Source organism: Melospiza georgiana, chromosome 33 (genome assembly GCF_028018845.1).
Source record: "Melospiza georgiana isolate bMelGeo1 chromosome 33, bMelGeo1.pri, whole genome shotgun sequence".
Lineage (NCBI taxonomy): Eukaryota > Metazoa > Chordata > Aves > Passeriformes > Passerellidae > Melospiza > Melospiza georgiana.
Window position 1 is genome coordinate 2,502,594 of NC_080462.1, and position 27,900 is coordinate 2,530,493.

The following is a 27,900-nucleotide window of genomic DNA, read 5'->3' on the forward strand; positions in this document are numbered from 1 at the left end:
CTCCGGGATTTGTAGTCCCAGCCTCCCTCACCGCCCAGTACCTCGTAACCCTGTGCCTCCATTTCCCAGCGCTTCCTGCGCAGCGCCCGCACAGATCACTGGGAGTTATAGTCCACACACATAACGCACCCCGTGGTTGGCGCTGCCCGCTGAACTACAGATCCCGGCGTGCCGCGCGCGGCGGCGGCGGCGGAGCGGCGGAGCGGGGAAGATGGCGGCGGCGGGCGCGGGGGCCGGGCCCGGGCCCGGCGCGGGACCCTCGGCCGGCGCCGGTGCGTCCAACCCGCGCAAGTTCAGCGAGAAGATCGCACTGCAGAAGCAGCGGCAGGCGGAGGAGACCGCGGCCTTCGAGGAGGTCATGATGGAGATCTGCTCCACACGGGTGAGGACGGGCCGCGCGCCGGATGCGCCGCGGGGCGGGGGGGGGCCGGGGCGGAGGGGCCGTGAGGGGCTGGGGGGGCCCGGGGCTGAGGGGGAGAGGACCGAGGGAATCGTGAGGGGCTGAGGGGGGTCTTGAGGAGCTGGCGGGGGCCGTGATTTGGGGGGATCGTGAGGGGACGCGGGGGCGAGGGTGTGGGGGGGCTGGAGGGGTCCTGAGGGGATGGGGGGCCCGTGAGGAATTTGGGGAGGGGGCTCAGAGGGGGCTAAGGAGGCTGCGAGAATATTGGGGGGAGTTTGAGGGGTGCTCTGAAGGATTTGGGTTGGGGTAGAAGGGTCCGGAAGGGCTCGGAAGGGTTTGGGGGTGTTGGAGGGGCTGCGAGGGTTTTGGGGAGGGGGTCCAGGGGGGTTCCGCGTGGATCCCGGCGGAATTGGGGTGGGAAAGGGATCCCTGATGGCTCCGATCCCACCCCGCGGAGCTCCGGGCTCTGTCCCTGTGCCCGGGACCCCTCGGGGCATGCTCAGGTTGGGTTTGTTTGGGGCCGGGAAAGGCAGGGATGGGATATTTGGGGTATCTGGGATCAATCCCACCCGGCAGCTCCGGGAAAGGCGAGTGCTGGGGACTCGGAGGGAGTCGGGAAAACCGGGAATGCTCCAGATGTGGAGCTGCTCAGGAATCGCCTCCTGACACCTGTGGGAATTTCCGCCATCCCGGCGTTTGGTGGAATTTTGGTCCTTCCCAGCCCAAAGTGCGGGATGGAGGAGCGAGGATGGGCAGTGAGGAATCCGGGGAGGCTCTTCCAGGGCATGGGGAAAATCCGGGGAATGCCCAGCAGAGCTTCCAAAACCGGGAATATTTTTGGCTTGGATCTGCGGGAGCTCAGAGTCTGGGATGTCACTGTCACAGTTCACAGGGACATCCTTGGAGAGTTCGGGGCTGGGCCGGACCTTGCTGTCCCTTCCTGGGCGGTTTAGGAGCGGGGTGGAGCATCCCCGGGTGCCTCCATCCGCAGGGATTTTGGGGCCGTGTTTGCAGAGCAAACAGCTGGTTAATGTGCAGCGGGGCTGTGCTGAGCCCTGCCTGGAATCGTGGATCCAGGAATCCGCTCCCTCCCTGAGCCCTGCCTGGAATCAGTGCTCCGGGAGTTCCTTCCCTCATCCCTGCCTGGAATCGTGAATCCAATCCCTCATCCCTGCCTGGAATCGTGAATCCAATCCATCATCCATGCCTGGAATCATTCCTCTCGGAATTCCTTCCCTGACCCCTGCCTGGAGTAATTCCTGTGGGAACCCATTCTCTGATCCCTGCCTGGAATAATTTCTCCAGAAATCCACTCCCCGATCCCTTTCTGGAATCATTCTCCAGGAATCCACTCCACGGTCCTTCTCTGGGATGGCTCCTCTGGGAATTCCTCCCCTCATCCCTGCCCCATCCATTCCCGTGTGGGATCCGCAGCCCCCCCAGCTCTGCTCCGTGGTTCCCGGAGTTTTTCCCGGAGTTTTTCCCGGAATTTTTCCTGGAGTTTCCCCACTGTTTGAGAGCTGCAGATCCCGGGTTCCAGGCTCCCCCAGGCTCACAGCTCCCTGCTCCATCCCAAGGCCTTAAGCCCCAGCGCAGCTCCGGGTGCTAATCCCGCCAGCTGCTGCCTAAATCTCCTGGGGGTTTTTGGGTTGTTTTCCTTGTTTTTCCCTCTGGATCTGGATCTCCACGGTTTTGCGCTCAGGAATTCGGTGTTTCCCGTTTTTCAGCTGGTTTTGTGGCTTCAGCTTCTCTTTCCCTGGGATTTCTCCAGGCACTGAGGCACAACAGCTCGTGGATCTGTTTAGGGCCCCCCAGCTCCGGAGTGAAAGGGGATTCCTGTGGGCTCAGCCCAGGGAATTCCTCCTTCCCTGGGCGCTGGGAGCAGGGTGGGGTGATGAGGGGATGGGGGGATTGGGCCATGCCCTGCTGCTGGAGGGGGGTGAGGCCGTTCCCTTTCCTGGGAATCCCAAATCTCTGATGGTTTCTGGGATCCCCTTATCTCCCGCCGTGCTGTGCTGTGACTCCTTCCCCCAGCCTTGAGTCCTGCTCTGTGCTGGAATCTCCGGGGTGGCCTTGGGTGGATGGGGTGGAAAATCTCTCTGGATCTGACCCCAGAGTCTGTCTGGGACAGGGGGAGCCTCTGCTCCAGGACTGCGGGATCCCCTCGGGATCCTGACCCTCATCATCCCGCTCTGGGTGCGGGAAGGGGCCGGATCCAATGTGGGGTGCAGGAAGGGGCCGGATCCAATGTGGGGCGTGGGAAGGGCAGCCCGGGGGTCCCAGGGGGTGCTGGCCACCCCGCTGAGTGTCCCCCACCCGTGTCCCCCCAGCTGCAGGCGCAGAAGCTGCGGCTGGCCCACAGCCGGGGCCCCTTCTACAGCGGCTCCCTGCCCAACGTCAACCAGATCGGCAGCGGCGTGCCCGACTTCCAGGTGACTCCAGGGGCTCTCTGGGGACACGGGCACCTTCCCCGGTCCCTTCGCCCGCTCCCACGAGGGGCAGCTGCTCCCGAGCCCCTCCTGGGTGGGCTCAGCCGTTCCCCCTCCCCTCAGGGCCCGTCGCCGCTGGATTCCACGCGCGGCACGCGGCACCACGGGCTGGTGGAGCGCGTGCAGCGGGACCCGCGCCGCATGATGTCCCCCCTGCGCCGCTACGTGCGCCAGATATCCTTTGTGCCGTGTCCCCGGTGCTCTCCCAGGCCTCCTGCCCTTCCCAGGGCCTTTGGGAGCCCCCCGATCTCTGTGTGACCCTTAACGTGCCCCCACATCGACAGCTCTCCCTACGGACCCACGTACCTGTCACCACCGCCCGAGCCCAGCTGGAGGAGGTAATTCCTGCTTGCCCTGGGTCCTGGGTGCCCGTTCCCATCCCATTCCCATCCTGGAGGAGGTAATTCCTGATTGCCCTGGGTCCTGGGTGCCCATTCCCATCCCATTCCCATCCTGGAGGAGGTAATTCCTGATTGCCCTGGGTCCCCAGTGCCCGTTCCCATCCTGTTCCCATCCCATTCCCATCCTGGAGGAGGTAATTCCTGCTTGCCCCGGGTCCCCAGTGCCCTTTCCCATCCTGTTCCCATCCCATTGCCATCCTGGAGGAGGTAGTTCCTGATTGCCCTGGGTCCTGGGTGCCCGTTCCCATCCTGTTCCCATCCCATTCCCATCCTGGAGGAGGTAATTCCTGCTTGCTCTGGGTCCCCAGTGCCCTTTCCCATCCTGTTCCCATCCTGGAGGAGGTAATTCCTGATTGCCCTGGGTCCCCAGTGCCCGTTCCCATCCTGTTCCCATCCCATTCCCATCCTGGAGAAGGTAATTCCTGATTGCCCCGGGTCCCCAGTGCCCTTTCCCATCCTGTTCCCATCCCATTGCCATCCTGGAGGAGGTAGTTCCTGATTGCCCTGGGTCCCCAGTGCCCTTTCCCATCCTGTTCCTATCCCATTCCCATCCTGGAGGAGGTAATTCCTGCTTGCCCTGGGTCCTGGGTGCCCATTCCTGGGTCCTGGGTGCCCATTCCCATCCCATTCCCATCCTGGAGGAGGTAGTTCCTGATTGCCCTGGGTCCTGGGTGCCCATTCCCATCCCATTCCCTGATGCCCTTTCTCCCTCTGCAGGACCATGCCCTGGAGCAATTTCCCCATGGAGAAAGGACATTTATTCCGGCTGCCCTCGGCTCTCAACAGGTAATGGATGGGTTTTCTCCCTGTTGCCAAGCCAGGCTCCAGCCCTTTCTGCAGAGGAGGTGGCCCTGGAGACCCCCAGAGAGGCCCCAGGACCCCCCTGGGGAGGAGCTGGCCCCTGACCCCCCGTCAGGGCCCCCTCTGGAGGGGTCCCACGGCTGAACAATGTCCCTCTTTGTCACTCGTCCCAGCCGCCTTTCCCAGCCCTTCCCTGCCCTCCTCTGCCTGGGAACAGCTCCCTGGGAACACCCTGGGTGCCCCCAGCCCCTAAAGGGTCCCTGGGGTGCCCTGGGGGTCCCATTGTGCCCCCATACCAGGGGTGGTGGCAGAGGGGACGGGAGCGGAGCCGGTCTGGGGACACAGGGGAGGGATCCCAGTGGGGAGGGGGCACCAGGAGGGGGCTGGGGCTGGGCTGGGGGGCTGTCAGTGGGTTGGGGGTCTGTCAGTGGGTCTGTCAGTGGGTCGGGGGTCTGTCAGTGGGTCTGTCAGTGGGTCTGTCAGTGGGGCTGTCAGTGGGTCTGTCAGTGGGCCGGGGGTGTGTCAGTGGGGCTCTCAGTGGGCTGGGGGTCTGTCAGTGGGTCTGTCAGTGGGCTGGGGGTCTGTCAGTGGGCCGGGGGTGTGTCAGTGGGGCTCTCAGTGGGCTGGGGGTGTGTCAGTGGGTCGGGGGTCTGTCAGTGGGTCTGTCAGTGGGCTGGGGGTCAGTCAGTGGGTCTGTCAGTGGGCTGGGGGTCTGTCAGTGGGGCTGTCAGTGGGTCGGGGGTCTGTCAGTGGGTTGGGGGTCTGTCAGTGGGTCGGGGTCCAGGCAGAGCCCAGATCCAGCCTCTCTCCCCGTGTGCAGGACGAACTCGGACTCGGCGCTGCACACGAGCGTGATGAACCCCACACCCCAGGACTCCTACCTGGGCCCCTCCCAGGCTGGGCCCCCCCCCGGCCGCCGAGCTGGTGAGCTCCCCCCACGCCCCCTGAGGGCAGCCCCCTCCCCTCTGTGCTCCCCTCACCCTCCTGCTCCCCCACAGGTTTCCTGGACGGGGACTCGGACAGCAAAGGTGAGCGTGGCACCAACCCATGTGCCCAGTGCTGTGTCCCCTCTTTCTCTGTTCTGGGGGGGCTCTGAGTGAACCCCCCTGTGCCCCCTCCTCCTCACACTGACCCCCCCTGTGCCCCCTCCTCCTCACACTGACCCCCCCCGTGCCCTTCCCAGTGTTTCTTTTCCAAGTGCCTCCCATCGAAGAGAACTTCGATGACAACAAGCACTCGCTGAAGCCCTGGGACGCCAAGAAGGTGGGTGGGGACACCAGGAAGGTGGGTGGGGACACCAGGAAGGTGGCTGGGGGTGTCCCCCCGTGTCCCCCACCCCTGTGGCCTGGCCTCACTCCCACCCTTTGATCCCACAGCTCTCGTCCTCCTCGGCCCGGCCGCGCTCCTGCGAGGTGCCGGGAATCCAGTGAGTGCTGGGAGGGGCTGGCATGGGGAGGGGGATGCCAGGGAGGGGCTGGAGGTGGGAAAGGGGCACTGGGGGCACTGGGGGAGCCCCTGTCCTGCTCTGATCCCGGCTCTCTCCCCCCTGTGCCAGCGTATTCCCATCCCCGGATCAACCTGCCAACGTGCCCCTCATGCCCTCGGCCCTCAACACGGGGGGGTCCCTGCCCGACCTGACCACGCTGCACTTCCCGTCCCCCCTGCCCACCCCCCTGGACCCCGAGGAGGCCCCGTACCCGCCCCTGAGCGGGGGCAGCAGCACCTCCAACCTGGCCACCACCATGACCCACCTGGGCATCAGCGGCAGCGCCGGCGGCGTCGGGCTGGGCTACGACCCCCCAGGTGAGACCCCTGCACCCAGAGAGGGTCCCCAGGCTGGGAACTGCTCTGGGGGACACAGGGAGCGCCACCAGTGTCCAGCAGACAGAGATGGGGACCCCTGCACGGCGTGGGGGGACACAGAGCCCCTCCAGGAGGTGTCCTGGGGTGGCAGTGGCAGCTCCAGGGATCCCAGTCTGGGATGGAGCAATCTGAGAGTGGGGTGGGGATGGATTTGGGGGTCCTGTGGGTGTGTGGGGGGAGCCCAGCTCCCACCCTGTTGCCCTGTGGGGTCCCATGGTGTTGTGGGTCTCTGAGGGGAGCCCAGCTCCCACCCTGTTGCCCTATAAGATCCATTCGTTTTGTGGGTCCCTGGGGGTGCCCAGCTGTCATTCCCTGCGCTCTGGCAGTGCCAGGGGTCTCACAGGGGTCTGGGAGGAGCCCGTCTCCCACCCCGGTGCCCCGTCCCGCTCCTGCCCGGGGTGTGTGTCCGTCCCTGTGTCCGTGTGTCCGTGCCCATCGTTTCGTTCCCCTCCATCCCCGTCCCCGGGCCGTCCCGGGGCTGGGGCCGTGCCGGGGTAACGGTGCTCTCTGTTTTTGTCCCCACAGGACTCCCCTCACCTCTGCAGAGCTCCCTGAGTAACCCGTCCCTGCAGTCCTCCCTGAGCAATCCCAACCTGCAGGCCTCCCTGCGCGGCCCCTCGCTGCAGGCCTCCCTCAGCAACCCCTCGCTGCAGTCCTCGCACAGCAGCTCCTCCATCCCCTCCTCCCTGTCCAACCAGTCCCTGCCCTCCTCGCTGTCCTCCTCGCTCTCCAACCCCTCGCTGCCCACGTCCCCGCGGCCGCAGCCGCTGCAGTCCTCGCCCAGCAACCCCAGCCTGCCCTCGGGGCTGGGCGGCTCCTTCGCGGCCACCTCGCCCCGCCGGCGCGTCCCGCTCAGCCCCCTGTCCCTGCCCGCGGCCGGCGACTGCAGACGGCAGCACCCCAAACAGTTCTCACCAACAATGTCACCCACATTGTCCTCCATCACCCAGGTACGCATCGTCGTCGTCCCCTGCTCCGGCGCCGCCGCCTCCTCTTCCTCGGCCTCCTCCTCCTCCTCTTCCTCAGCCTTTTCCTCCTTTCCCCCTCCTTGTCCTCTTCCTTTCCCCTTCCTTCTCCTTCTCCTCGTCCTCTTCCCCATCCTCCCTCTTCTTACCCTTCTTGTGTTCCTTCTCTTTTTCTTCTTTCCCTTTCTTCTCTTCCCCATCCTTGTTCTTGTCTTGGATCTCACCTTTGTCCTTCTCCTCCTTTCCCCTTCTTTCTCCTCCTCCTTGTCCTCCATCTTCCTTCTTTTCATCCTTGTGTCCTTTCTCTTTCTCTTCCTTTTCCTTCTGTTTCTGCTCTTCCCCATCCTCCTTCTCATCCTTGTGTTCCTTCTCTTTCTCTTCTTTTTCTTCTTTCTCTTTCTCCTCTTCCCCATCCTTATCCTTATCTTGGACCTCCTCTTCCTCACCCTCCTCTTCGTCCCGCTTATCCTCAACCTCCTCATCCTCCTCTTCCTCTCCCCTCCTCATGCCTTCACTTCTCGTCTCGTTTCCATCCTCATCTCACCCACACCCCAGGGCCCCCCTCACCCCCACAGCCCCTCCCTGTGCTCAGGGACAGTGGGGGGGACCCTGTGTCCCTTCTAGGGACCCCTCAATGTCCCTCCCAGGACCCCCCAGTCCCTCCCAGGCCCCCCACGTCCCCTCCAGGCCCCCTCCCCTCCGCGGCTCCGGCTGCAGCCGTGGCTGTTTCGGGGCTCTCAGGGACGGCTCCTGCCGCTGCTGGGGGGGCTGGGGGAGCCCCCCACCCTCGGGGGGGGGCCCTGCTGACGCCCCCTCCCCGTTCTCTCCGCAGGGCGTGCCCCTGGACACCAGCAAGCTGCCGGCGGAGCAGCGGCTGCCCCCGTACCCCTACGGGCAGCCGGGGCTGCTGCTGGGCTCCCAGCCCCCCCCGAGGGGCCCCGCGCCCCCCCCGCGCCCCTACAACCCCCCCTACACCCCCGGCACCCCCCTGGGGCAGCCCCTGGCACAGCCCCACGCAGCAGACTTCGGCCTGGGCAGCGTGAGTGGGGCACGGGGACAGGGGGACAGGGGGACATGGGGACAGGGGGGCACCTCTGGGGGGATGTGGGGATGGGGAGGGGGACACGGGGACAGGGACCCCCCTGGGGCAGCCCCTGGCACAGCCCCATGCAGCAGACTTCGGCCTGGGCAGCGTGAGTGGGGCACGGGGACAGGGGGACATGGGGACACCTCGGAGGGGGCGTGGGGATGGGGATCCCCTCTGTGGGGTGGACATGGGGTCAGAGAATGTTGTATGGGGTCAGGGGGGCAAGGAGGACATGGGGACAGGGACCCGTCAGGAGGCTCCTTGTGGGGTGGACATGGGGTCAGCGGGACAAGAGGGGGACAGGGGACCCTCTGGGTGGGGTCACCAGGGAAGAATGGGGACAGGGTACTCTCTGTGGGGGTTTCACCTCCCACCTCCCTCTGTGGGGGTCTCACCTCCCGTGTCTCCCCCTCCCCACAGCTGGAGCAGTTCGGGATCGGGGAGAGCCCCCCCGGGAACAGCGGAGGCTTCCCCGAGGATTTGGGGGGGGCCCTGGGTTACCCCCCGAGCGAGGGGGGCTACGACCCCCCCGGCCTGAGCCGCCCAAACCTGAGCAACTGCAGCCGCCACGGCCCCATCCCCAACATCATCTTCACAGGTGGGGGGCACGGGGGGTCCTGGGCTTGGGGCAGGGGGTCTCTGGGGGGGGCTGGGGGTCCATGGGGCGTCACAAGGAGTGGGCTGGGGGCTGTTTGGGAGAGTCACAGGAGGGGAGGTGAGGGCTGGGGGTCTCTGGGCTGTCACGGGGGGTGTCTCAGGGGTCTCTGGGGTGTCCCAGGGTGGTGTCCCGGGGGTCCCTGGGCTGTCCTGGGGGTCCCTGGTCTGTCCCGGGGTCCCTGTCCCCGCTGACCCCCGTGTCCCCCCCTCTCGCCGTTCCCCGCAGGCGACTCGCCCCCCGGGCTCTCCAAGGAGATCGCCACGGCCCTGGCGGGGGTGCCGGGCTTCGAGGTGGAGGGGGGCTCGCTGGGGGGCCTGGGGGGCCTGGAGGAGGAGCTGCGCATCGAGCCGCTGACGCTGGACGGGCTGAGCATGCTGAGCGACCCGTGCGCGCTGCTCACCGACCCCGCCGTGGAGGATTCCTTCCGCTCCGACCGCCTGCAGTGAGCCCGGGCCGGCCCCGGGGCCGCCGCCCGCTGCGCTCCCGCTGAGGGACCGGGACAGCTCCGGGAGAGAACCGGGAATGCACCGGGACAGCACCGGGAATGCACCGGGAGTGCAACGGGAGAGGCGGGAACGGATCCCGAACCCCAGAACGGATCCCGAACCCGGGAACGGATCCCGAACCCCGGAACGGATCCCGAACCCCGGAAGGGATCCCAAACCTGGGAACGGATCCCGAACCCGGGAACGGATCCCGAACCCTGGAACGGATCCCGAACCCCGGAACGGATCCCAAACTCGGGAGCGGATCCCAAACCCCGGAACGGATCCCGAACCCCGGAGCGGATCCAAAACCCGGCTGCAGGGAGCTGCGACCCCCCCACCCAGCCCCACAGAAATGGGCGGGGGGCTCCGTCCGGACCCTCCACACTGTGGCTGTCAAGGGCTGCGACCGCCCCCAGTGAGCCTGGGGGGGGGTCCGTGCCAAGCCCCCTCCCCAGTTCCCACCCTGGGACTGACCCTGTCACTGTCATGCCAGGAAAATCCTGGAAAAGTGGGGAGGGGGCTCCAGGCACGGCTCTCAAGGGCTCCTTCTGCTCCTTCCGAGGTTGGGGGGGTCCCCAGCACCCCCCAGCCCCCCTCTCCAAATTCCCACCGGGTTCTCTTCTCCAGGAAACCCCCGGGACCACCTCAGGGTGAGGGAATTTGGGGAGGGGGAGACAATCCAGGCACCCCCCCAAACCATCCTGGGGGGTTCCACTCATCGCCCCCCCTCAATTCCCACCCCCAGAGCCCACCTGCCACCGAACCCCGGGAAATTTGGGGAGGGGGCTGCACCCCCGGGGGGGGCTGTACATAACCCCGTAGGTAGAGACCCCCGGGGGGGGCTCGGGGGGGCTGCTTCTGCCTTTATTTTATCATTTTTCCGGCTAATCATCATCATGTTTAAGGAGAGATCCCGCTCCCCCCTCCCCAATATGTACCCCAAGCCCCCCTCCCCAAATTACCCAGCTGCCGGGGACGTGTAGAAAGCACTTGTAACTTTGCCCCCTGCCCCCCTCCCCAAAATTGGGGGGCCCGTCCGTGGGTGGGGGGCCCTGGGCCCCCCCCGGAGGGAGCCAGAGTGATTTATTATTATTATTATTTTTTAAAATATATTCTATGTTAATTAAATCCCCCTCCTGCTGGCGTGTGGGTGATTTTGGGGGGGGGTTCTGAGGATTTTGGGGGAAGGTTCTGAGGATTTTGGGGAGGGTTCTGAGGATTTTGGGGAAGGTGCTGAGGATTTTGTTGGGGGAATTCTGAGGATTTTGTTGGGGGGATTCTGAGGATTTTGGGAGGGGGTTCTGAGGGTTTTCTGAGGATTTTGGGGAGGGGTTTCTGGGGATTTTGGGGGTTCTGAGTTTTTGGGGCGGGGGGCGGTGTTCCCCGGCGGTTCCCCGAGTCCTCCCCGCCGCCAGGGGGCGCTGTGCGGGCGGGCGCCGGGCGGGCGCGCGGTCGCGGCCCAGCGGAGCCCAAAGACGCGGCCCCGGCCCGGCCCGGCCCGGCCCGGCCCGCAGGTACCGGGAGGGGGGGTGGGGGAACCGGGAGGGGCCGGGCCGGGGGTCCCGCGGGGGCTGCGGGGCCGGGGCTGGGCTCTGCGGGCCGCATGTGGGGCAGTCACCGGGAGGGGGGATGCGGGGCCGGCCGGGGGGGCACCGGGGCGGCCACGGGGATGGGGAACGCTCCGGAGGCCCCACCGGGAGGGACACGGGGACGGAGGATCCTCCAGGGCTCACCGGGGGGGACGCGGGGATGGGGAACCCCCGCAGGCCCCGGCAGGAGGTGACCCCAGGCAGGGCTGTCGCTGTCCCCGTCGCTGTCCCCGCCCGGCTGAGGGGGTGTCACTGCTGGCACCCCTCGGTGCAGCGACCGTGCCCTCCGTACCGGGCTCCCGGAGCCACCCCGGTGTCCCGGGCGGTGTCCGCGGTGGGGTCGCGGCCGTGTGGCCCCCCCGGTGTGGCGGGGCCGGGGTGACGTGCGCGGCCCGGGCCTGGCGCCGCTTCCTTCCCCTTTCCTGCTGCCCCCGTGCTCCGGCTCCGCCGCTCCCCGTGCGCAAACCGGGGGTGCCGCGGGGGGCTGGGGACACCGGGGGGACTTTGGGGACGGGGGCACCGGAGGGGCTCCGGGGACCGGGAGGACTTTGGGGACGGGGCCGCTGGGGACAGCGAGGGGCGCAGAAGGGAGCGGGTTCCCAAAGCAGGAGCGAGCCCCCAACCGGGGGTGCCTCGGCGTTGGGGTCCGTCCTCTCTCCGGGCACTACCGAGGGGAGCTCCCCGTGCTCGGGGGTGGCTGCAGGCTCCGGAGGGTCCCCGTGTCCCGCGGCGTGACCGGAACCTCCTCCCTTCCCGTCCCGTCCCGTCCCCGCTGGGGTGGTGGCACCGTCGGCCGTGTCCCCGCAGATGCTGTTGGAGCCATGGCGGACGAGAAGCCCCCGCAGCTCGTGGATTATTTCGTGGTGGCCGGGCTGGCCGAGGGCTCGCGGGCGCTGGAGGAGGAGCAGCAGCCGCGGCCGGCGCGGCCCGGGGAGCCCATCACGGATGTGGCCGTGATCATCCGCTCGCAGGGCGAGGAGGTGCCCCAGGGCTTCACCTGCATCGAGACCAGCACGTCCGGACACCCCGTGGACCTCAACGCGGGGCTGCTCAACAACCCGCAGATGTTCCTGTGCTACAAACGGGGGCGGGACAAACCCCCCCTGATCGAGCTGGGGTGAGTGGGGGGCACAGAGTCCTGCTCTGGGTCACGGCAGCCCTGGGGAAGAGTTTGGGGAGCTGGGGAAGAACCTGGAGGGGGAAGATTTTGGGAAGCTGGAAAAGAACCCAGAGGGGAAAGAGTTTGGGAAGCTGGGGAAGAACCTGCAGGGGGAAGAGTTTGGGAAGCTGGGGGAGAACCCAGAGAGGGAAGAGTTTGGGAAGGTGGAAAAGAACCCAGAGAGGGAAGAGTTTGGGAAGGTGGAAAAGAACCCAGAGAGGGAAGAGTTTGGGAAGGACCCCGGAGGTGCCACTGGCAGTTCCCCTCACGACTCTCCCTGTGCTGGTGTTCGCAGGGGCCTTGGGATGAAGGAAGAGATGAGAATGTTGATGTTATGTTTCAGAAGGCTTGATTTATTGTTTTATGATATATATTATATTAAAACTATACTAAAAATAATTAGGAAAAAGGATTTTTTCAGAAGGCTAGCTGGGAATAGAAAAAGAATTATAACAAAGGGTTGAACTGGCTGAGACGATCCAAACAGCTGGATTGTGATTGGCTATTAATTAGAAACAAATACATGAGATCAATCACAGATCCACTGACTGTGATTGGCCATTAATTAGAAACAATTACACGAGCCCAATCACAGGTGCACCTGCTGCATCCCGCAGCAGCAGATAGCCATTATTTACATAAAGGATTTTTGACAAAACCCATCTGTGACCCTCCCACCCCTCAGGGTGCACTACGAGGGCAAGGACCGGCCCAAGCCGGGCTGCCAGCTGCTGGACACGACGCCCTACAGCCGCTCTGCCAACCTGGCCGCGGGCTCGCCGGGCCACCAGCGCACGTTCCTGACGTTCCGGCGCGCGGCCGAGCCGCCCGGGCACCACACGCTGGGCGTCACCGACATCTGCCTGGTGATGCCCAGCAAGGGCGAGAGCACGCCCCACACCTTCTGCCGCGTGGACAAGAACCTCAACACCAGCATGGTGGGTTTGGGGGGGCGCCCCCCTCGTCCCCGCGGCGCTGCCCTGCCCGTGCTGAGCCCCAACATCCCGACCCTCCGTTGCAGTGGGGCCCCGCGCTGTTCCTGTGCTACAAGATCGCCGTGGCCAAGGACAACACGCTGGTCTACGAGGCAGGTGGGCTCCTGGCGTGGGGGTGCTGGGGGCTCACGGCGGGAGCCAGAGTTGTTTGTTGTCACAATTAGTTTATTATTTTAGTTTGTGTTGATTAATCTCCTCCAGTGGGCGCGGGGCTGATTTGGGGGAGGTGCAGGAGCCCCTGGGTCTCCTCAGAGGGGTTTGGGGAGCACAAGGTGGGGCCCTTCAGCTGCCCCTGCACCTTGGGGGGGGCCTTGACAGGTTTTTGGGACTGGGGTCACTTACTGGAGAGGGGGGACAGTGGGATCTCTTACTGGGAAGTGTGGTGTCCCGTACTGGGGTGACAGTGGGGTCTGTTACTGGGAAGTGGGGTCTCTTACTGGGGTGACAGTGGGGGTTTCTTTACTGGGAAGTGTGGTATCCTTTATTGGGGTGAGAATGGGGTCTCTTACTGGGGTAACAGTGGTGTCCCTTACTGGGGTGACACTGGAGTCCCTTACTGGATTTACAATGGAGTCCTTTACTGGGAAGTGTGGTGTCCCTTACTGGGGTGACACTGGGGTCTCGTACTGGGAAGTGTGGTGTCCCTTTCTGGGGTGACACCGGGGTCTCTCACTGGGGGTTGGGGGCAGTTGTGTTTCCTTTTGGGGGGTGGTTTTGGGGAGCTGTGGGCACTCCCCTGGCTGCCCCCTCCTCGCTGGGGTGGGTGAGATGACCCGGGGGGCTGATGCCGCCGTCCGGTGTCCATGTGTCCGGCTGTCCGTGTGTCCGTGCAGGCCTGCTGAGCCGCTACCCCGAGCAGGACAGCGAGTCCTTCCCTCTGCCCGAGTCGGTGCCCGTGTTCTGCCTGCCCATGGGCGCCACCATCGAGAGCTGGCCCGTGGGCACCAAGTACCCCCTGCCCGTCTTCTCCACCTTCGTCCTCACCGGCGCCTCGGGGGACAAGGCACGGCAGGACAGGGGGCTGGGGGGTGGCACGGGGGTCCCTGGTGCCATGGGAGGGGGTGGGTGCCTGGGTGCCCTATAGCCTCGGACCAGGATTGCTGTGCCAGGGATTGCCAGGGCTGTGGGACCAGGATCCTGGGACCAGGGGTTCCCATCCTTTGTGGGACTGGCATCCTGGTGCCAGGGGTTCCCAGCTCTGTGGGCCTGGGATCCCAGTGCCAGGGGTTCCCATCCCTCATGATCCCTGGTGCCAGGAGTTCCCAGTGCTGTGGGAACGGGATCCTGGGACCAGCTGATCCCATCCTTCATTGGCCCAGGATCCCTGTGCCAGGGGTTCCCATCCCTGTGGCCCCAGGATCCTGGTGCCATGGGTTCCTGGCACTGTGGGATCAGTATCCTCGGTGCCAGGGGTTCCAATCCCTCATGGGATCAGGATCCCTGTGCCCGGGGTTCCCATCCCTCATGGGCCCAGGATCCCTGTGCCCGGGGTTCCCATCCCTCATGGGACAGGGATCCCTGTGCCTGGGGTTCCTGGCACTGTGGGATCAGAATCCTCGGTGCCAGGGGTTCCCATCCCTCGTGGCACTGGGATCCTGGTGCGAAGAGTTCCTGGCACTGTGGGCCTGGGATCCCTGTGCCCGGGGTTCCTGGCACTGTGGGATCAGTATCCTCGGTGCCAGGGGTTCCCATCCCTCATGGGCCCAGGATCCCTGTGCCGGGGGTTCCCAGCTATCACTGTGACCCCAGGATCCCTGTGCCAGGGGTTCCTGGCACTGTGACCCCAGGATCCTGGTGCCATGGGTTCCTGGCACCGCTGTCCCGGGGTCCCGGTGCCCAGGGTGCCCTGACAGCCCGGCGTGCCCGCAGGTGTACGGCGCCGCCATCCAGTTCCACGAGGCGTTTCCCCGGGAGCGGCTGTCGGAGGCGCAGGCGCTGCGCCTGGGGCTGCTCAGCGTGGTGGACCGGCGGCCGGTGCCGGGGCGCTCGCTGCACACGCGCAAGAGCATCTGCGTGCTGTCCCACTGGCCCTTCTTCGACGTCTTCCGCAAGTTCCTCATGTTCATCTACCGCTACTCCATCTCGGGCCCCCACGTGCTGCCCCTGGAGACGTGAGCGGGGTCCGGGGGGGGCTCCGGGGGGGGCGGGGGCCCGCGGCCACCCCCGCGCTGACGGGGCCGCTCCGCCCGCAGGCACATCTCGCACTTCATGCACAACGTGCCCTTCCCGTCCCCGCAGCGCCCGCGCATCCTGGTGCAGGTGAGTCACCCGGGGGGGGTGACCGTGCCATCCCAGCCCATCCCATCCCAGCCCCATTCCCATCCCACCCCATCCAATTGATCCCGTCCCATCCCATCTCATTGATCCCATTGATCCCATCCCATCCCATCCCATTAATCTCATCCCACCCCATCCCATTGATCCCATCCCATCCCATCCCATCCCATCCCATCCCATCCCATCCCATCCCATCCCATCCCATCCCATCCCATCCCATCCCATCCCATTAATCTCATCCCACCCCATCCCACTGATCCCATCCCATCCCAGCCCCATTCCCATCCCATTGATCCCATCCCATCCCATTGATCCCATCCCATCCCATTGATCCCACCCCACCCCATCCCAGTGTGTCCCTGTGTCCCCGACCACCCTGTCCGTGTGTCCCTGCAGATGTCCCCCTATGACAGCCTGCTGCTGTGCCGGCCCGTGTCCTCCCCGCTGCCCCTCAGGTAGGGCTGGGGAATGCTGGTGGGGGGGCACAGGTGGGGAGGGGGCCGTGGGTGACCAGGTGATGTCCCCCCCCTCAGCGGGGCCAGTTTCCTGACGCTGCTGCAGAACCTGGGCCCTGACAACGCCGTGGCACTGCTGGTGGCCGTCCTCACCGAGCAGAAGCTGCTCATCCACTCGCTGCGCCCCGACGTCCTGACCAGCGTGGGGGAAGCCCTGGTGGCGGTGAGTGACCGCAGGGGACACCGAGGGACACCGAGGGGACGTGCCACCGTGGGGCTGGGGATTTGTGACACTGGGGATCCTGGTCCCACAGCGCTGGGGACCTGTGGCACTGGGGATCCTGGTCCCACAGTGCTGGGGACCTGTGGCACTGGGGACTGGCATCCCTCAGCGCTGGGGACCTGTGGCACTGGGGACTGGCATCCCTCAGCGTTGGGGATCTGTGACACTGGGGATTGCCGTCCCTCAGCACTGGGGACCTGTGGCACTGGGGACTGGCATCCCTCAGTGCTGGGGACCTGTGGCACTGGGGATTGCCGTCCCTCAGCACTGGGGACCTGTGACACTGGGGATACTGGTCCCACAGCGCTGGGGACCTGTGGCACTGGAGATTGGCATCCCTCAGCGCTGGGGGCCTGTGGCACTGGGGACTGGCATCCCTCAGCGCTGGGGACCTGTGGCACTGGGGATTGCTGCCCCTCAGCACTGGGGACCTGTGGCACTGGGGATCCTGTTCCCAGAGTGCTGGGGATCTGTGGCACTGGGGACTGGCATCCCTCAGTGCTGGGGACCTGTGGCACTGGGGATTGCCACCCCTCAGCACTGGGGATCCCTGTACTGTGGTGTTGGGAGCACCAATCCCACAGTGCTGAGGACCTGCCGTGGAGATCTCCCTGCCACAGTGCTGGGGACCCCCATTTTGTGCTGCTGGGCACCCCGATCCCACAGGACTGGTGATCCTGTGCCACGGGCGCTCCCGGTCCTGCGGCGCCGGGCCCCCCATCCCGCCTGGCGGGGGCCCCGCGGCGCTGACCACCCTGTCCTGTCCCCAGATGATCTTCCCCCTGCGCTGGCAGTGCCCCTACATCCCGCTGTGCCCGCTGGCGCTGGCTGACGTGCTGTGTGCCCCCGTGCCCTTCATTGTAGGCATCCACTCCAGCTACTTCGACCTCTACGAGCCCCCCCGCGACGTCATCTTTGTCGACCTGGACACCAACACCATTTTCCAGTGAGTGTCCCCAGGGCTGGGGTGGGCAGGGGGTCCTGGGGGCGCCGGGGCTCCCGCCCTGCCCTCGTGCCTGTGTCCCCAGGAGCGAGGAGAGGAAGCTGCTGTCGCCCCGCGCGCTGCCCCGCAAGCCCTGCAAGGTGCTGCTGGCCTCGCTGCACAGCCTGTCCCAGCAGCTGGATGAGCGTGAGTGGGGGGCCTGGGGGGTCTGGGGGTCACCACATCCCCCAGCTCTGCTGTTATCATGGAATAGCCCAAACTGGGAGGGAACCACTGGGGTCAAAGACCCCCCTGGATCCCCCCCTGGATCCCCCCCAGGAGAATGCCTGGGAGCATTTCCCAAGCAGGATCAGAGCTGTGGCTTCACTCCCTCATTCCCTGGGTGTTGCTTCCCAACTGACCCCACCCTCAGGGCTCTCTGGCCACGGGGTTTGTTCGGCTGGGTGTCCCCTGTGCCAACACTGTCCCATCCGTGTCCTTGGTGCCAGCCCTGTCCCATCCCTGTCCCCTGTGCTAACCCTGTCCCGTCCCCGGCGTCCCCAGTCCCAACCCTGTCCCCGGTGTCCCCGCAGTGCTGAGCGCGCCGGGCGAGGAGGAGCCCCCGGAGCTGGTTCTGAGCGACGCGGAGGCCGCGGGGGCGCGGCGGGCGCAGCTGGAGCTGGAGGCGCGGGCGGCGTTCCTGCGCTTCATGGCCTGTGCCCTGCGCGGGTACCGCTCCTTCCTGCGGCCCATCGCGCCCGCGCCCGCCCCGGCCGGCCGCGACGCCGGCAGCCTGTTCGCCCTGCAGGGTGAGGGGGGAATGGGGTGCTGGGGGGGACATGGGGGTGTCCTGGGTGAGCTCTGTGCTGTCCTGTCTGTGACGCCGGCAGCCTGTTCGCCCTGCAGGGTGAGGGGGGAATGGGGAGCTGGGGGGGACATGGGGGTGTGAGAACATGAGTTCTGTGCTGTCCTGTCTGGTTCCTGCTCATCTTCATCCCATCCCATCCCTTCCTGTACATCCCATCCCATCCCATCCCATCCCATCCCATCCCATCCCATCCCATCCCATCCCATCCCATCCCATCCCATTGATCCCACCGCACCCCAATGTCCCCCTTGGTGTCCCCTCTGTGTCCCCAGGGTTCCTGCGCTCCCGGGATCGGGCATACCAGCGATCCCATTGATCCCATTGATCCCATTGATCCCACCCCAATGTCCCCAATGTCCCCTCTGTGTCCCCAGGGTTCCTGCACTCCCGGGATCGGGCGTACCAGCGATCCCATTGATCCCATTGATCCCATTGATTCCATTGATCCCACCCCAATGTGCCCAATGTCCCCAATGTCCCCTCTGTGTCCCCAGGGTTCCTGCGCTCCCGGGATCGGGCGTACCAGCGTTTCTACGGGCAGCTGCTGCGCACGCAGCTCTTCACGCAGTTCATCGAGGACTGCTCCTTCGCCAGCGACCGCGAGCCCTGCCTCGAGTTCTTCGACACCTGCGTCGACAAGGTGTGTCCCCGTGTGTCCCCGTGTGTCCCCGTGTGTCCCCGTGCGTCCCTTGTGTGTCCCCGTGTGTCCCCGTGTGTCCCTGTGTGTCACTTGCGTGTCCCCGTGTGTCCCTGTGTGTCCCTGTGTGTCCCCGTGTGTCCCTGTGCGTCCCTTGTGTGTCCCTGTGTGTCCCTTGTGTGTCCCTGTGTCCCTGTGTGTCCCCTCTGTGTGTCCTTCACTCCCTGCTCCTAGTTCTTCGACACCTGCATTGACAAGGTGTGTCCCTGTGTCCCCTCCATGTGTCCCTACCATCCCCCTGCTGACGCCGCCCCCTCCCCAGGTGCAGGTGGACCTGGAGAAGCCCGAGGACACGCCCCTGATGGAGCTGGACGACCCCCGAGGTGGGGAGCACACGGTGTTCATCACCCCCCCGGAGCAGCCGGCGGGGCCCGACGGGGCCGAGCCCCCCGCCTGCTACAGGTGAGACCCCCGGGACCCTCCCCTGTGCCCCTTCCCAAACACCCTCACCTGTGCCCCCCCCGACCCAGGTATGACGGGTTCCCCTCACCTGTGCCCCCCACACCTCCCAGGTATGACGGGTTCCCCTCACCTGTGCCCCCCCACACCCAGGTATGACGGGTTCCCCTCACCTGTGCCCCCATCCCCAGGTATGACGGGTTCCCCACGCTGCGCCCAGAGCTGCTGGAGCCCCCCCGGGACCCTCTGGTGGCTCAGCTGTGCCAGGCCAGGAGCAGCGCCCCGAGCAGCCCCGCCCCGCGGCGCACCAAGCAGGTGAGGGGCACACCTGGGACACCTGGGCACGAGGGAACAGCACCTGGGCACACTTGGGACACCTGGACGGGTGGGACAGCACCTGCTAAGTGTCCTGTAAGCTGTGCCACCTGTCCAGGTGCCCAGATGGCACAATGCTCTCACAGGTGTCCCTGAGCTGTGCCACCTGTCCAGGTGCCCACCCGGGCACGGCGCTGAGCGGCTCAGCCCCGTTCCCTGACTGTCCCTCGGTGTCCCCAGGAGATGAAGGTGGCCCAGCGCGTGGCACAGAAGTCGTCGGCGGTGCCCGAGCTGTGGGCGCGGTGCCTGCTGGGGCACTGCTACGGGCTCTGGTTCCTGTACCTGCCCACGCAGGTGCGCGCCGCCCCCGCCAAGCTGCGGGCGCTGCAGCTGGCCTACGACGTGCTGCGCAAGATGGAGCAGCACAAGGTGGTGCTGCCCGACGAGGTGGGTCGGGCTCTGTTCCAGAACCTTCTGGGGAAGCGGGGAGATGGGGTGGGGGGGGCTGAGGGGGCTGAGGGGAACGGGAAATGGTGGCCAGTGTCCAGGGCTGTGTCCAGTGTCCAGGGCTGTGTCCAGTGTCCAGTGCTGGGTCCTGTGTCCAGTGCTGTGTCCAGTGTCCGGTGCTGTGTCCAGTGTCCAGTGTCCAGTGCTGTGGTCAGTGTCCAGTGTCCAGTGCTGTGTCCAGTGTCCAGTGCTGTGGTCAGTGCTGTGTCCAGTGTCCAGGGCTGTGTCCAGTGTCCGGTGCTGGGTCCAGTGTCCAGGGCTGTGTCCAGTGTCCAGGGCTGTGGTCAGTGCTGTGATCAGTGTCCAGGGCTGTGTCCAGGGCTGGGTCCAGTGTCCAGGGCTGTGTCCAGTGTCCAGTGCTGTGGTCAGTGTCCAGGGCTGTGTCCAGTGTCCAGGGCTGTGTCTGGTGCTGTGTCCAGTGTCCAAGGCTGTGTCCAGTGTCCAGGGCTGTGTCCAGTGTCCAGGGCTGTGGTCAGTGTCCAGGGCTGTGTCCAGTGCTGTGTCCAGGGCTGTGGTCAGTGTCCAGTGCTGTGTCCAGTGTCCAAGGCTGTGATCAGTGTCCAGGGCTGTGGTCAGTGCTGTGTCCAGTGTCCAGTGCTGTGTCCAGTGCTGTGTCCAGTGCTGTGGTCAGGAGGGACTTGGAGGGGCTGGAGCAGCAGGAGGAGGGAATGGAGAACGTGTGAGGGAGCTGGGAAGGGAGCAAAGGAGGCTCAGGGGCACCTTGTGGCTCTGCACTGCTGCCAGGGTCAGACGCTGCTCGCAGGGGACAGGGACAGGACGAGAGGCTCTTTCCCACCCTGTGGCACTGTGCAGGGGTGCCCAGGTGCCCCCCGTGGTGATCTGAGGTGCCCCCCAGGTGTGCTACCGCATCCTGATGCAGCTGTGCGGGCAGTACGGCGAGCCCGTGCTGTCCGTGCGCGTCCTGCTGGAGATGAAGCGCGCCGGCATCGTCCCCAACACCGTCACCTACGGCTACTACAACAAGGTGACGCCCAGGGGACCCTCTGGGGTGGGTGGGGGTCCCGAGGGTCTCCTGACCCCCCGTGTGCCCCCCGGCAGGCGGTGCTGGAGAGCAAATGGCCGGCGGGGACGCAGGGCGGGCGGCTGCGCTGGGCCAAGCTCAGGAACGTGGTGCTGGGGGCGGCGCAGTTCCGGCAGCCCCTGAGGCAGCGGCAGCGGCAGCGAGCGGCCGGAGACCCCCCCGGTGAGGGCACGGGGGGGATCGGGACCCCACTGACACCCCCTGGTACCCCTGTGGGCGATTGAGCCCCTCCGAGCATCTCCAGGGCTTGGGGTGATTGTCCCCTGTCCCCTCCTGCCACCTCCCTGGGTGGGGGGGGGAGTTATGGGGGTCAGGGGGGGTCTCACTGACACCCCCTTGTCCCCCTCATGTGACTGAGACCCCCCCAGCCCACCCACTCACACACCCTGATTCAGCCCCTCTGAGCATCTCCGGGGCACGGGGGAGGTCCTGGCGATCGTCCCCTGTCACCTTCTGCCACCTCCCTGTGTTGGGGGGGGGGTATTATTGGCCCCATTGATGCCCCCTTGGCCCCATTGACGCTCCCTTGTCCCCTCCTTAGGGCACTGAGCCCTCCCAGGGCTGGGGGCTGTTGTCCCTGACCCCTCTGTCCTGTCCCCCCCCCCATGGATGGGGATTCAGTCCCTGACCCGTCTGTCCTGTGCCCCCCAGGTGTGGGGCCCGCTGGCCCTGACCCCTCTGTCCTGTGCTCCCCCATGGATGGGGATTCAGTCCCTGACCCCTCTGTCCCCCCCAGGTGTGGGGCCCGCTGTCCCTGACCCCTCTGTCCCGTCCCCCCCCAGGTGTGGGGCCCGCTGTCCCTGACCCCTCTGTCCTGTCCCCTCCCCAGGTCACTGTGCCCCCCCATGGATGGGGATTCTGTCCCTGACCCCTCTGTCCCGTCCCCCCCCCATGGATGGGGATTCTGTCCCTGACCCCTCTGTCCTGTCCCCCCCAGGTGCGGGGCCCGCTGTCCCTGACCCCTCTGTCCCGTCCCCTCCCCAGGTCACTGTGCCCCCCCATGGATGGGGATTCTGTCCCTGACCCCTCTGTCCCGTCCCCCCCCCATGGATGGGGATTCTGTCCCTGACCCCTCTGTCCCGTCCCCCCCAGGTGACCGCGCCGCCGCCGCCCCGCGCCCCCCGCTGCACCGCCAGACCACCTGGGCCGGGCGGAGCCTCCGGGACGCGGTGCCGGCGCCGCGGCTCGTCAAGAGCGGCAGCCTCAGTTTCCCCGCCCGCAGCGAGGTGGGGGGCGCGGCCCGGGAGGGGCCCGGGGAGCCCCCCCTGCTCCCGGTGACCCCCACGCCGCCCGCCCCCCGCCGCGCCCCCGGTTCGGCCGACGGGAGCCTCTCGGACATCGCCACCGACGACAGCGGCGGCGACGAGGGGCCCGGGGGGGGTCCCGGTGGTGCCGGTCCCGGTGGTGCCGGGGGGGTGACCCCGCGCCGGGGCCTGGCGGCCAAGCTGCAGCAGCTGCTGTCCCCCGGTAAGCGCCCCCCGCGGCCCTCGGAGCCCCCCCGGGATGCCGGGGGTCGCCGGGGGTCGGAGCAGCGGGACGGGGACCCCCCCCCCGCCCCCCCGGTCACGGCGCAGCCCCGGCGGGACCCTGCTGCGGCCCCGGGAGCGGCCCGAGTCCACGGCCTCCGAGGTACGGCGCGCGGCTGCCCTGTCTGGCCGTCTGTCTGTGTGTGTGTGTGTCTGTCCGTCTGTCTGTCTGTCTGTCCGTGTGTCCGTCCGTCTGCCTGTCCGGTCTGTCCGTCTGTGTGTCTGTCCATCCGTCCATCCATCTGTCCATCCATCCGTCTGTCTGTCTGTCCGTCCATCTGTCTGTCCATCTATTAGTCTGTCTGTCTGTCCATCTGTCTGTCCGTCTGTCTGTCCATCCATCCGTCTGTCCTATCTGTCCGTCCATCTGTCCGTCTGCTGTCCGTCTGTCTGTCCATCCGTCTGTCCGTCTGTCCGGCCGCCCCGCTGACCCCCGTGTGTCCCCTGTCCCCCCCCGGCAGAGCTCGGTGTCGCTGGGCAGTGAGCTGGACCTGTCCGATGCCTCGGGGGGCAGCGGGGGCGGCGCCCCCAAAGCCCCCGGGGAGCCCTGCACGGATGGGGGGGCGGGCACGGAGCCCCCCGGCCTGGAGGTGGGAAATGGGGGGGTGGGAAATGCGGGGGGGCAGAGAGATGGGGTTGGGGGGGCACGGGAGTGGGGGCAGAGCTCAGGTTTGGGGGGCAGAGCTGGGTTTGGAGGGGGCACAGCTCGGGTTTGGGGACATAGCTGAGATTTGGGGGGGGCAGAGCTGAAATTTGGGGACAGAGCTCAGGTTTGGGGTTTGGGGGGCAGATTTGGGGTTTGGGGGGGCAGAGCTGAGGTTTGGGGTGCACAGGGCTTGGGGGGGGCTGAGATTTGGGGGGCAGAGCCCAGGTTTGGGGTGCAGATGTGTGCTTTGGAGGGCAGATCTGGGTTTTGGGTGGCAGATCTCAGGTTTAGGGTGGCAGATCTGTGCTTTGGGGGGCAGATCTCAGGTTTAGGGGGGCAGGTCTGTGCTTTGGGGGGCAGACCCGTGCTTTGGGCTCAGCCATCCCGTGCCCAGGTGCTGCTGTCGAGCTGCTCGCGCTGCCCGGGCTGCGCCGCGCTGGTGTTCGACGAGGAGCTCATGGCCGGCTGGACCTCGGACGACTCCAACCTCAACACCTCGTGCCCCTTCTGCAGCCGCTCCTTCGTGCCCTTCCTGAGCATCGAGATCCGCGACCTCCGCCGGCCGCCCAGGTGACACACCTGGGACACACCTGGGACACGCCTGGGACACACCTGGGACACACCTGGGACAGCCCTGGGACACACCTGGGACACACCTGGGACAGCCCAGGGACACACCTGGGACACACCTGGGACACACTTGGGACAGCCCAGGACACACCTGGGACAGCCCAGGGACACGCCCGGGGACCCCTCGCTGCCCTCCTGATGTCCCCAAGGTGCCACCCCCGGGGACACCCCCTGGGGCACCCCCTGCCCTCCCCATGTCCCCCAGATGTCCCCAACACCCCTCTTTGCTCCCTGCCATTTCCCTCTCCTTCCATCCATCTGTCTGTCCATCCATCCACCCTTTGGGGGTCCCCCGGTGCCCCCCATCACCGCGACCCCCCCCGTGTGTCCCGCAGCCCCCCCCCGGTGCCCCCCTCCCCACAGGGGCCGGTGCTGAGCGACCGCCGGCGCTGCCTGGAGCTGGACGGGACCCCCGGGACCCCCGGGCTGTGCAACGGCTGCGCCGAGACCCCGGTAACGGGGGGCTGGGAATGGGGGGCTGGGAATTGGGGGGGGGTCCTTCTCTCATCCCTGAAATTGGGGTTTGGGACAGTCCCATTTAGGATTTGGGTGGTGCTTTGGGGGTGCTTTGGTGGTTCTGGGCTGGGCAGGGGGTCCCAAATGTTTCTCACCCAATTCCCAGGTCCTGGTGCGTTCCAGGGCAGGGCAGGGCAGGGGGTGTCCCCCTGCTCTAATTTGGGGGCCCCAAGCCTGTCCCCCTCTCTAATTTGGGGGTCCCAATTGTGTCGTCCCCCCCCATTCCAGGGCAGGGCAGGGGATGTCTCCCAACTCTGATTTGGGGGTCCCCTTCATTGCCAGGTCCTGGTCCATCCCAGGGCAGGGGGTGTCCCTCCCCCCTAATTTGGGGGTCCCAAACGTGTTCCCCCCCCCCCATTCCCAGTTCCCTGTGTGTTCCAGGGCTGGGCAGGGCTTGTTCCCCTCCCCTAATTCAGGGGTCCCAATCGTGTTCCCCCCAATTCTCAGGCCCTGGGGCATTGCAGGGTGGGGCGGGAGGTGTCCATCCCCTCGAGGTCGGGGTCCCCATCGTGTCCCCCTCCCCTAACTCGGTGTCCCCACGGTGTCCCCCCCCTTTGCAGCCGCCGTGGCGCCGGGAGCGCGTGGCCTTTGCGTACCTGTGCCCGCTGGTGCTGCGCAAGGAGCTCGAGAGCCTGGTGGAGAACGAGGGCGGGGAGCTGCTGGCGCGCCCCGAGCTGGTGGACAAGCACCCCATCATCTTCTGGAACCTTCTGTGGTTCTTCCAGCGCCTGGCGCTGCCCAGCCAGCTGCCCCTGCTGCTGCTGGGCTCGCAGCACGCGCCCCCCGACCCGCAGGTGAGTTTGGGGGGGCTGGGGAGGGGTCTTGGGGGGGTTTGGGGGTGTCATTGATGGTGCTGGACCTCCCGTGTCCCGCTGCCCCTGCTGCTGCTGGGCTCCCAGCACGCGCCCCCCTGGACCCACAGGTGAGTTTGGGGGGCTCTGGAGGGATCTGGGGGAGTTTTGTGGTGGTGCTGAGCCCCCTAACCCTGTCCTGAGCCCTCCCAACCCTGTCCTGAGCCCCCCAATCTGTCCTGAGCCCCCCCCAACCCTGTCCTGCGGTCTTGTTGGGCTCCCAGCACGGCCCCCGAGAGCCCCAAGTGGGTTTGGGGGCTTTGGGGGTCCTTCACCACCACAATTTGGGGGTGCCCTCCCGTTCCCAGGGCTGGGCAGGAGCTCCCTCACCAGCACAATTTGGGGGTCCCGCAATTCTGGGGTCTGGGGGGGTTTGGTGGTGCTGAGCCCCCCCAACCTGCGCTGCAGCCCTGCTGGGCTCCCAGCACGGCCCCCCAGACCCCGAGGTGGGTTTGGGGGTCTCTGGGGGTCTCTGGGGGGTCCCTGGTGGTGCTGAGCCCCCTGCCCGCCCCGCAGCCCCCCGAGCCGTCGCGGGTCCGTGTGAGGCTGCTGTGGGATGTGCTGAGCCCCGACCCCGAGAGCTGCCCCCCGCTCTACGTGATCTGGAGGCTGCACAGTGAGGAAGGGGCTGGGGTTGGGGATTTGGGGATTTGGGGTGTGGGATTGGGGATTTGGGGTGTGGGATTGGGGGATTTGGGATATGGGATTGGGATATGGGGATATGGGTTTGGGGGTTGAGATTTAGGATTGGGGATTGGGGGATTTGGATATGGGATTGGGAAAGGGGATATGGGGTTGGGGTATGGGATTGGGGATTGGCATTGGGGGATTGGGGGATTTGGGATTGGGAAATGGAATATGGGATTGGGGTGTGGGAATGGGGTATGGGATTGAGGTGTGGGATTGGGGGTGTGGGATATGGGAATGGGGTACACGGGGGTATGGAAGGAATTGAGGAATGGCCAAGAGCAAAGAGTGGGATCAGGGACACCTTGGGGTCACTCTGGGCTCACCTTTGGGGTCCCCAGGTGTCATCCCAGGGGATTTGGGGACACTGGGGTCCCCCAGGTGTCATCCCAGGGGATTTGGGGACGCTGGGGTGACATTTTGGGGTCCCCAGGTAGCATCCCCCCCCGGCTGCACCCCTGGGGCCCCCCGGCCCGCCTGTTCTCGCTGCCCTTCCTGGAGGCCCTGCTGAGCCACGTGGGGCTCAACGAGGTGCACAAAGCCATCGGGCTGTTCCTGGAGACCCTGGCAGACCCCGAGGCCCCCCAGACCCTGCACAGGTACGGACAGACCCCAAATACCCCAAATCCCCCCAAATTCCCCCCAAAATCCACCCATCCTGCAGACCCTGGCGGCGCCCGGAGCCCCCCAGACCCTGCACAGGTACGGACAGACCCCAAAATCCCCTCAAATTCCACCCAAATCCGCCCCAAATTCCTCCAAAATCATCCCCAATACCCCAAAATCCCCCCTAAATCCCCCCAATGCCCCCTGTCCCCCCTGCAGGAGCATTTACCGGGAGCTGCTGTTCCTGACGCTGGCGGCGCTGGGCCGGGAGCACACGGACATCGGTACGGGGGGACATGGGGGGACATGGGGGGCTCAGGGGGACCCTGGGGGGACATGGGGGGCTCAGGGGGACACTGGGGGGCTCAGAAGGACTCGGGGAGCGTGGGGGGCTCAGGGGTCCGGGGGGAACCGAGGGGTGGCCCTGGGGGTCTCAGGGGCACCTTGGGGGTGTTGGGGGCTAGGGGGGGACAAAGGGAGGGGGCTCAGAGGGACGTGGGGGGCTCAGGGTGTGTTTGGGGGGGGACACATTTGGTTTAGGGGGCTCAGAAGGATGGGGGGTGGCACAGAGGGACACGATGGGTGTAGGGGGCTCAGAGGGGGACACTGGGGGTCTCAGGGGGCTCAGAGGGACATGGAGGGCTCAGGGTGTGTTTGGGGGGCACACCGGGGGTCTCTGGGGGCCATTCTGACCGCTCCCCCTGCCCCCCCAGCCGCCTTTGACCGCCGGTACCGTTCGGCGCTGGCCAAGCTGGGCGGGGCCCCGGGCCGGGACGAGCTGCGGCGGCGGCGGGCGCAGCCCCCGAGTGCGCGAGCGAGCGAGTGCCGCCGGTGCTTCGGGGCGCCCCCCGAGTGCTGAGGGACCCCCGGAACCGGGACAGGGCCCGGGAACCCCCCCCGAGTGCCGCCGGTGCTTCGGGGCGCCCCCCGAGTGCTGAGGGACCCCCGGGACCGGGAACCTCCCCCGAGTGCCGCCGGTGCTTCGGGGCGCCCCCCGAGTGCTGAGGGACCCCCGGAACCGGGACAGGGACCGGGAACCCCCCCGGGAACATCCCCTGAGTGCTGAGAGACCCCCGGGACAGGGGGACCCCGGGAACCCCTCAGGAGGAGATAGGAATGACCCCCCCCAGGGCACCCCCAAAGGGTTGGGGGGGCTGAGGTGGGGAAGGAACCCCCAGGACCCCTCCTCAAATACTCCAGGGTGGGGAAGGGAACCCCCTCAAATGCTCCAGGGACCCCCCCAGGACCCCCCTAAAATGCTCCAGGGTCCCCCAGGATCACCCTCAAATCCTTTAGGGTGGGGAAAGGACCCCCCAGGAACCCCTTAAATACTCCAGGATGGGGAGAAAAGACCCTCAGGAACCCCCTCAAATGCTCCAGGAAGGACAAGGGACCCCCAGGACCCCCCTCAAATACTCCAGGAAGGACAAGGGACCGCCAGGACCCCCCTCAGATGCTCCAGGGTGGGGAGAAAGGACCCCCGGCCCCCCCAGGCTCACGACGGGTTTTCTATGTCAGTATTAATATATTTTTATTTATTTATTCAGCCTCCCCCAGAGTGAGAGCGCGGGTGGGACGGGCAGGGACGGCTCTGGGGAGGTTCCCCATCCTCATTTCTGTCCCGAGGGGGTTCGGGGGTGCCAGGGCAGCTGGGGGGGCGCTGGGTTTGTGCCCCCCGGGGGATTTGGGGCCATTGGGGGGTTCGGTGGCCATTGGGGGGGGTTCGGGGCCGCCCCCTCCCCTCGCACTGTGCAATAGCAGCCCCCGCCCCAGGGGCC

The 27,900-nt window shown here is 66.5% G+C and overlaps 3 protein-coding genes across 3 annotated transcripts; 2 read left to right on the plus strand and 1 right to left on the minus strand.

The window, feature by feature from the left end:
• Positions 1–211: 211 nt before the first annotated feature.
• On the plus strand, positions 212–10,225 carry CRTC2 (CREB regulated transcription coactivator 2). Its single transcript, XM_058042986.1, has 14 exons — positions 212–382; positions 2,731–2,832; positions 2,953–3,063; positions 3,166–3,227; positions 4,008–4,076; positions 4,912–5,015; positions 5,090–5,119; positions 5,275–5,354; positions 5,468–5,517; positions 5,647–5,894; positions 6,480–6,904; positions 7,752–7,958; positions 8,427–8,604; positions 8,890–10,225. Exons 1-14 carry the CDS (start codon positions 212–214, stop codon positions 9,108–9,110), a joined length of 2,058 nt encoding a protein of 685 aa, XP_057898969.1. The 3' UTR covers positions 9,111–10,225.
• LOC131095264 (cilia- and flagella-associated protein 251-like) lies at positions 6,897–7,516 on the minus strand. The gene has a single exon (XM_058042931.1). It carries the CDS (start codon positions 7,424–7,426, stop codon positions 6,977–6,979), a length of 450 nt encoding a protein of 149 aa, XP_057898914.1. The 5' UTR covers positions 7,427–7,516; the 3' UTR covers positions 6,897–6,976.
• Positions 10,226–10,604: 379 nt separating the features above from the next.
• On the plus strand, positions 10,605–27,768 carry DENND4B (DENN domain containing 4B). Its single transcript, XM_058042984.1, is given in 28 exon segments — positions 10,605–10,666; positions 11,549–11,858; positions 12,586–12,838; positions 12,922–12,991; positions 13,729–13,898; positions 14,765–15,006; positions 15,088–15,154; positions 15,569–15,627; positions 15,706–15,850; positions 16,681–16,856; positions 16,939–17,039; positions 17,426–17,641; positions 18,195–18,340; positions 18,660–18,799; positions 18,988–19,111; positions 19,352–19,558; positions 20,475–20,603; positions 20,678–20,822; positions 21,753–22,210; positions 22,212–22,289; positions 22,648–22,776; positions 23,227–23,402; positions 23,798–23,915; positions 24,539–24,772; positions 25,346–25,445; positions 25,950–26,115; positions 26,342–26,406; positions 26,836–27,768. Coding segments are annotated over 27 exon segments (4,356 nt in total). The 5' UTR covers positions 10,605–10,666; positions 11,549–11,562; the 3' UTR covers positions 26,982–27,768.
• Positions 27,769–27,900: the final 132 nt, after the last annotated feature.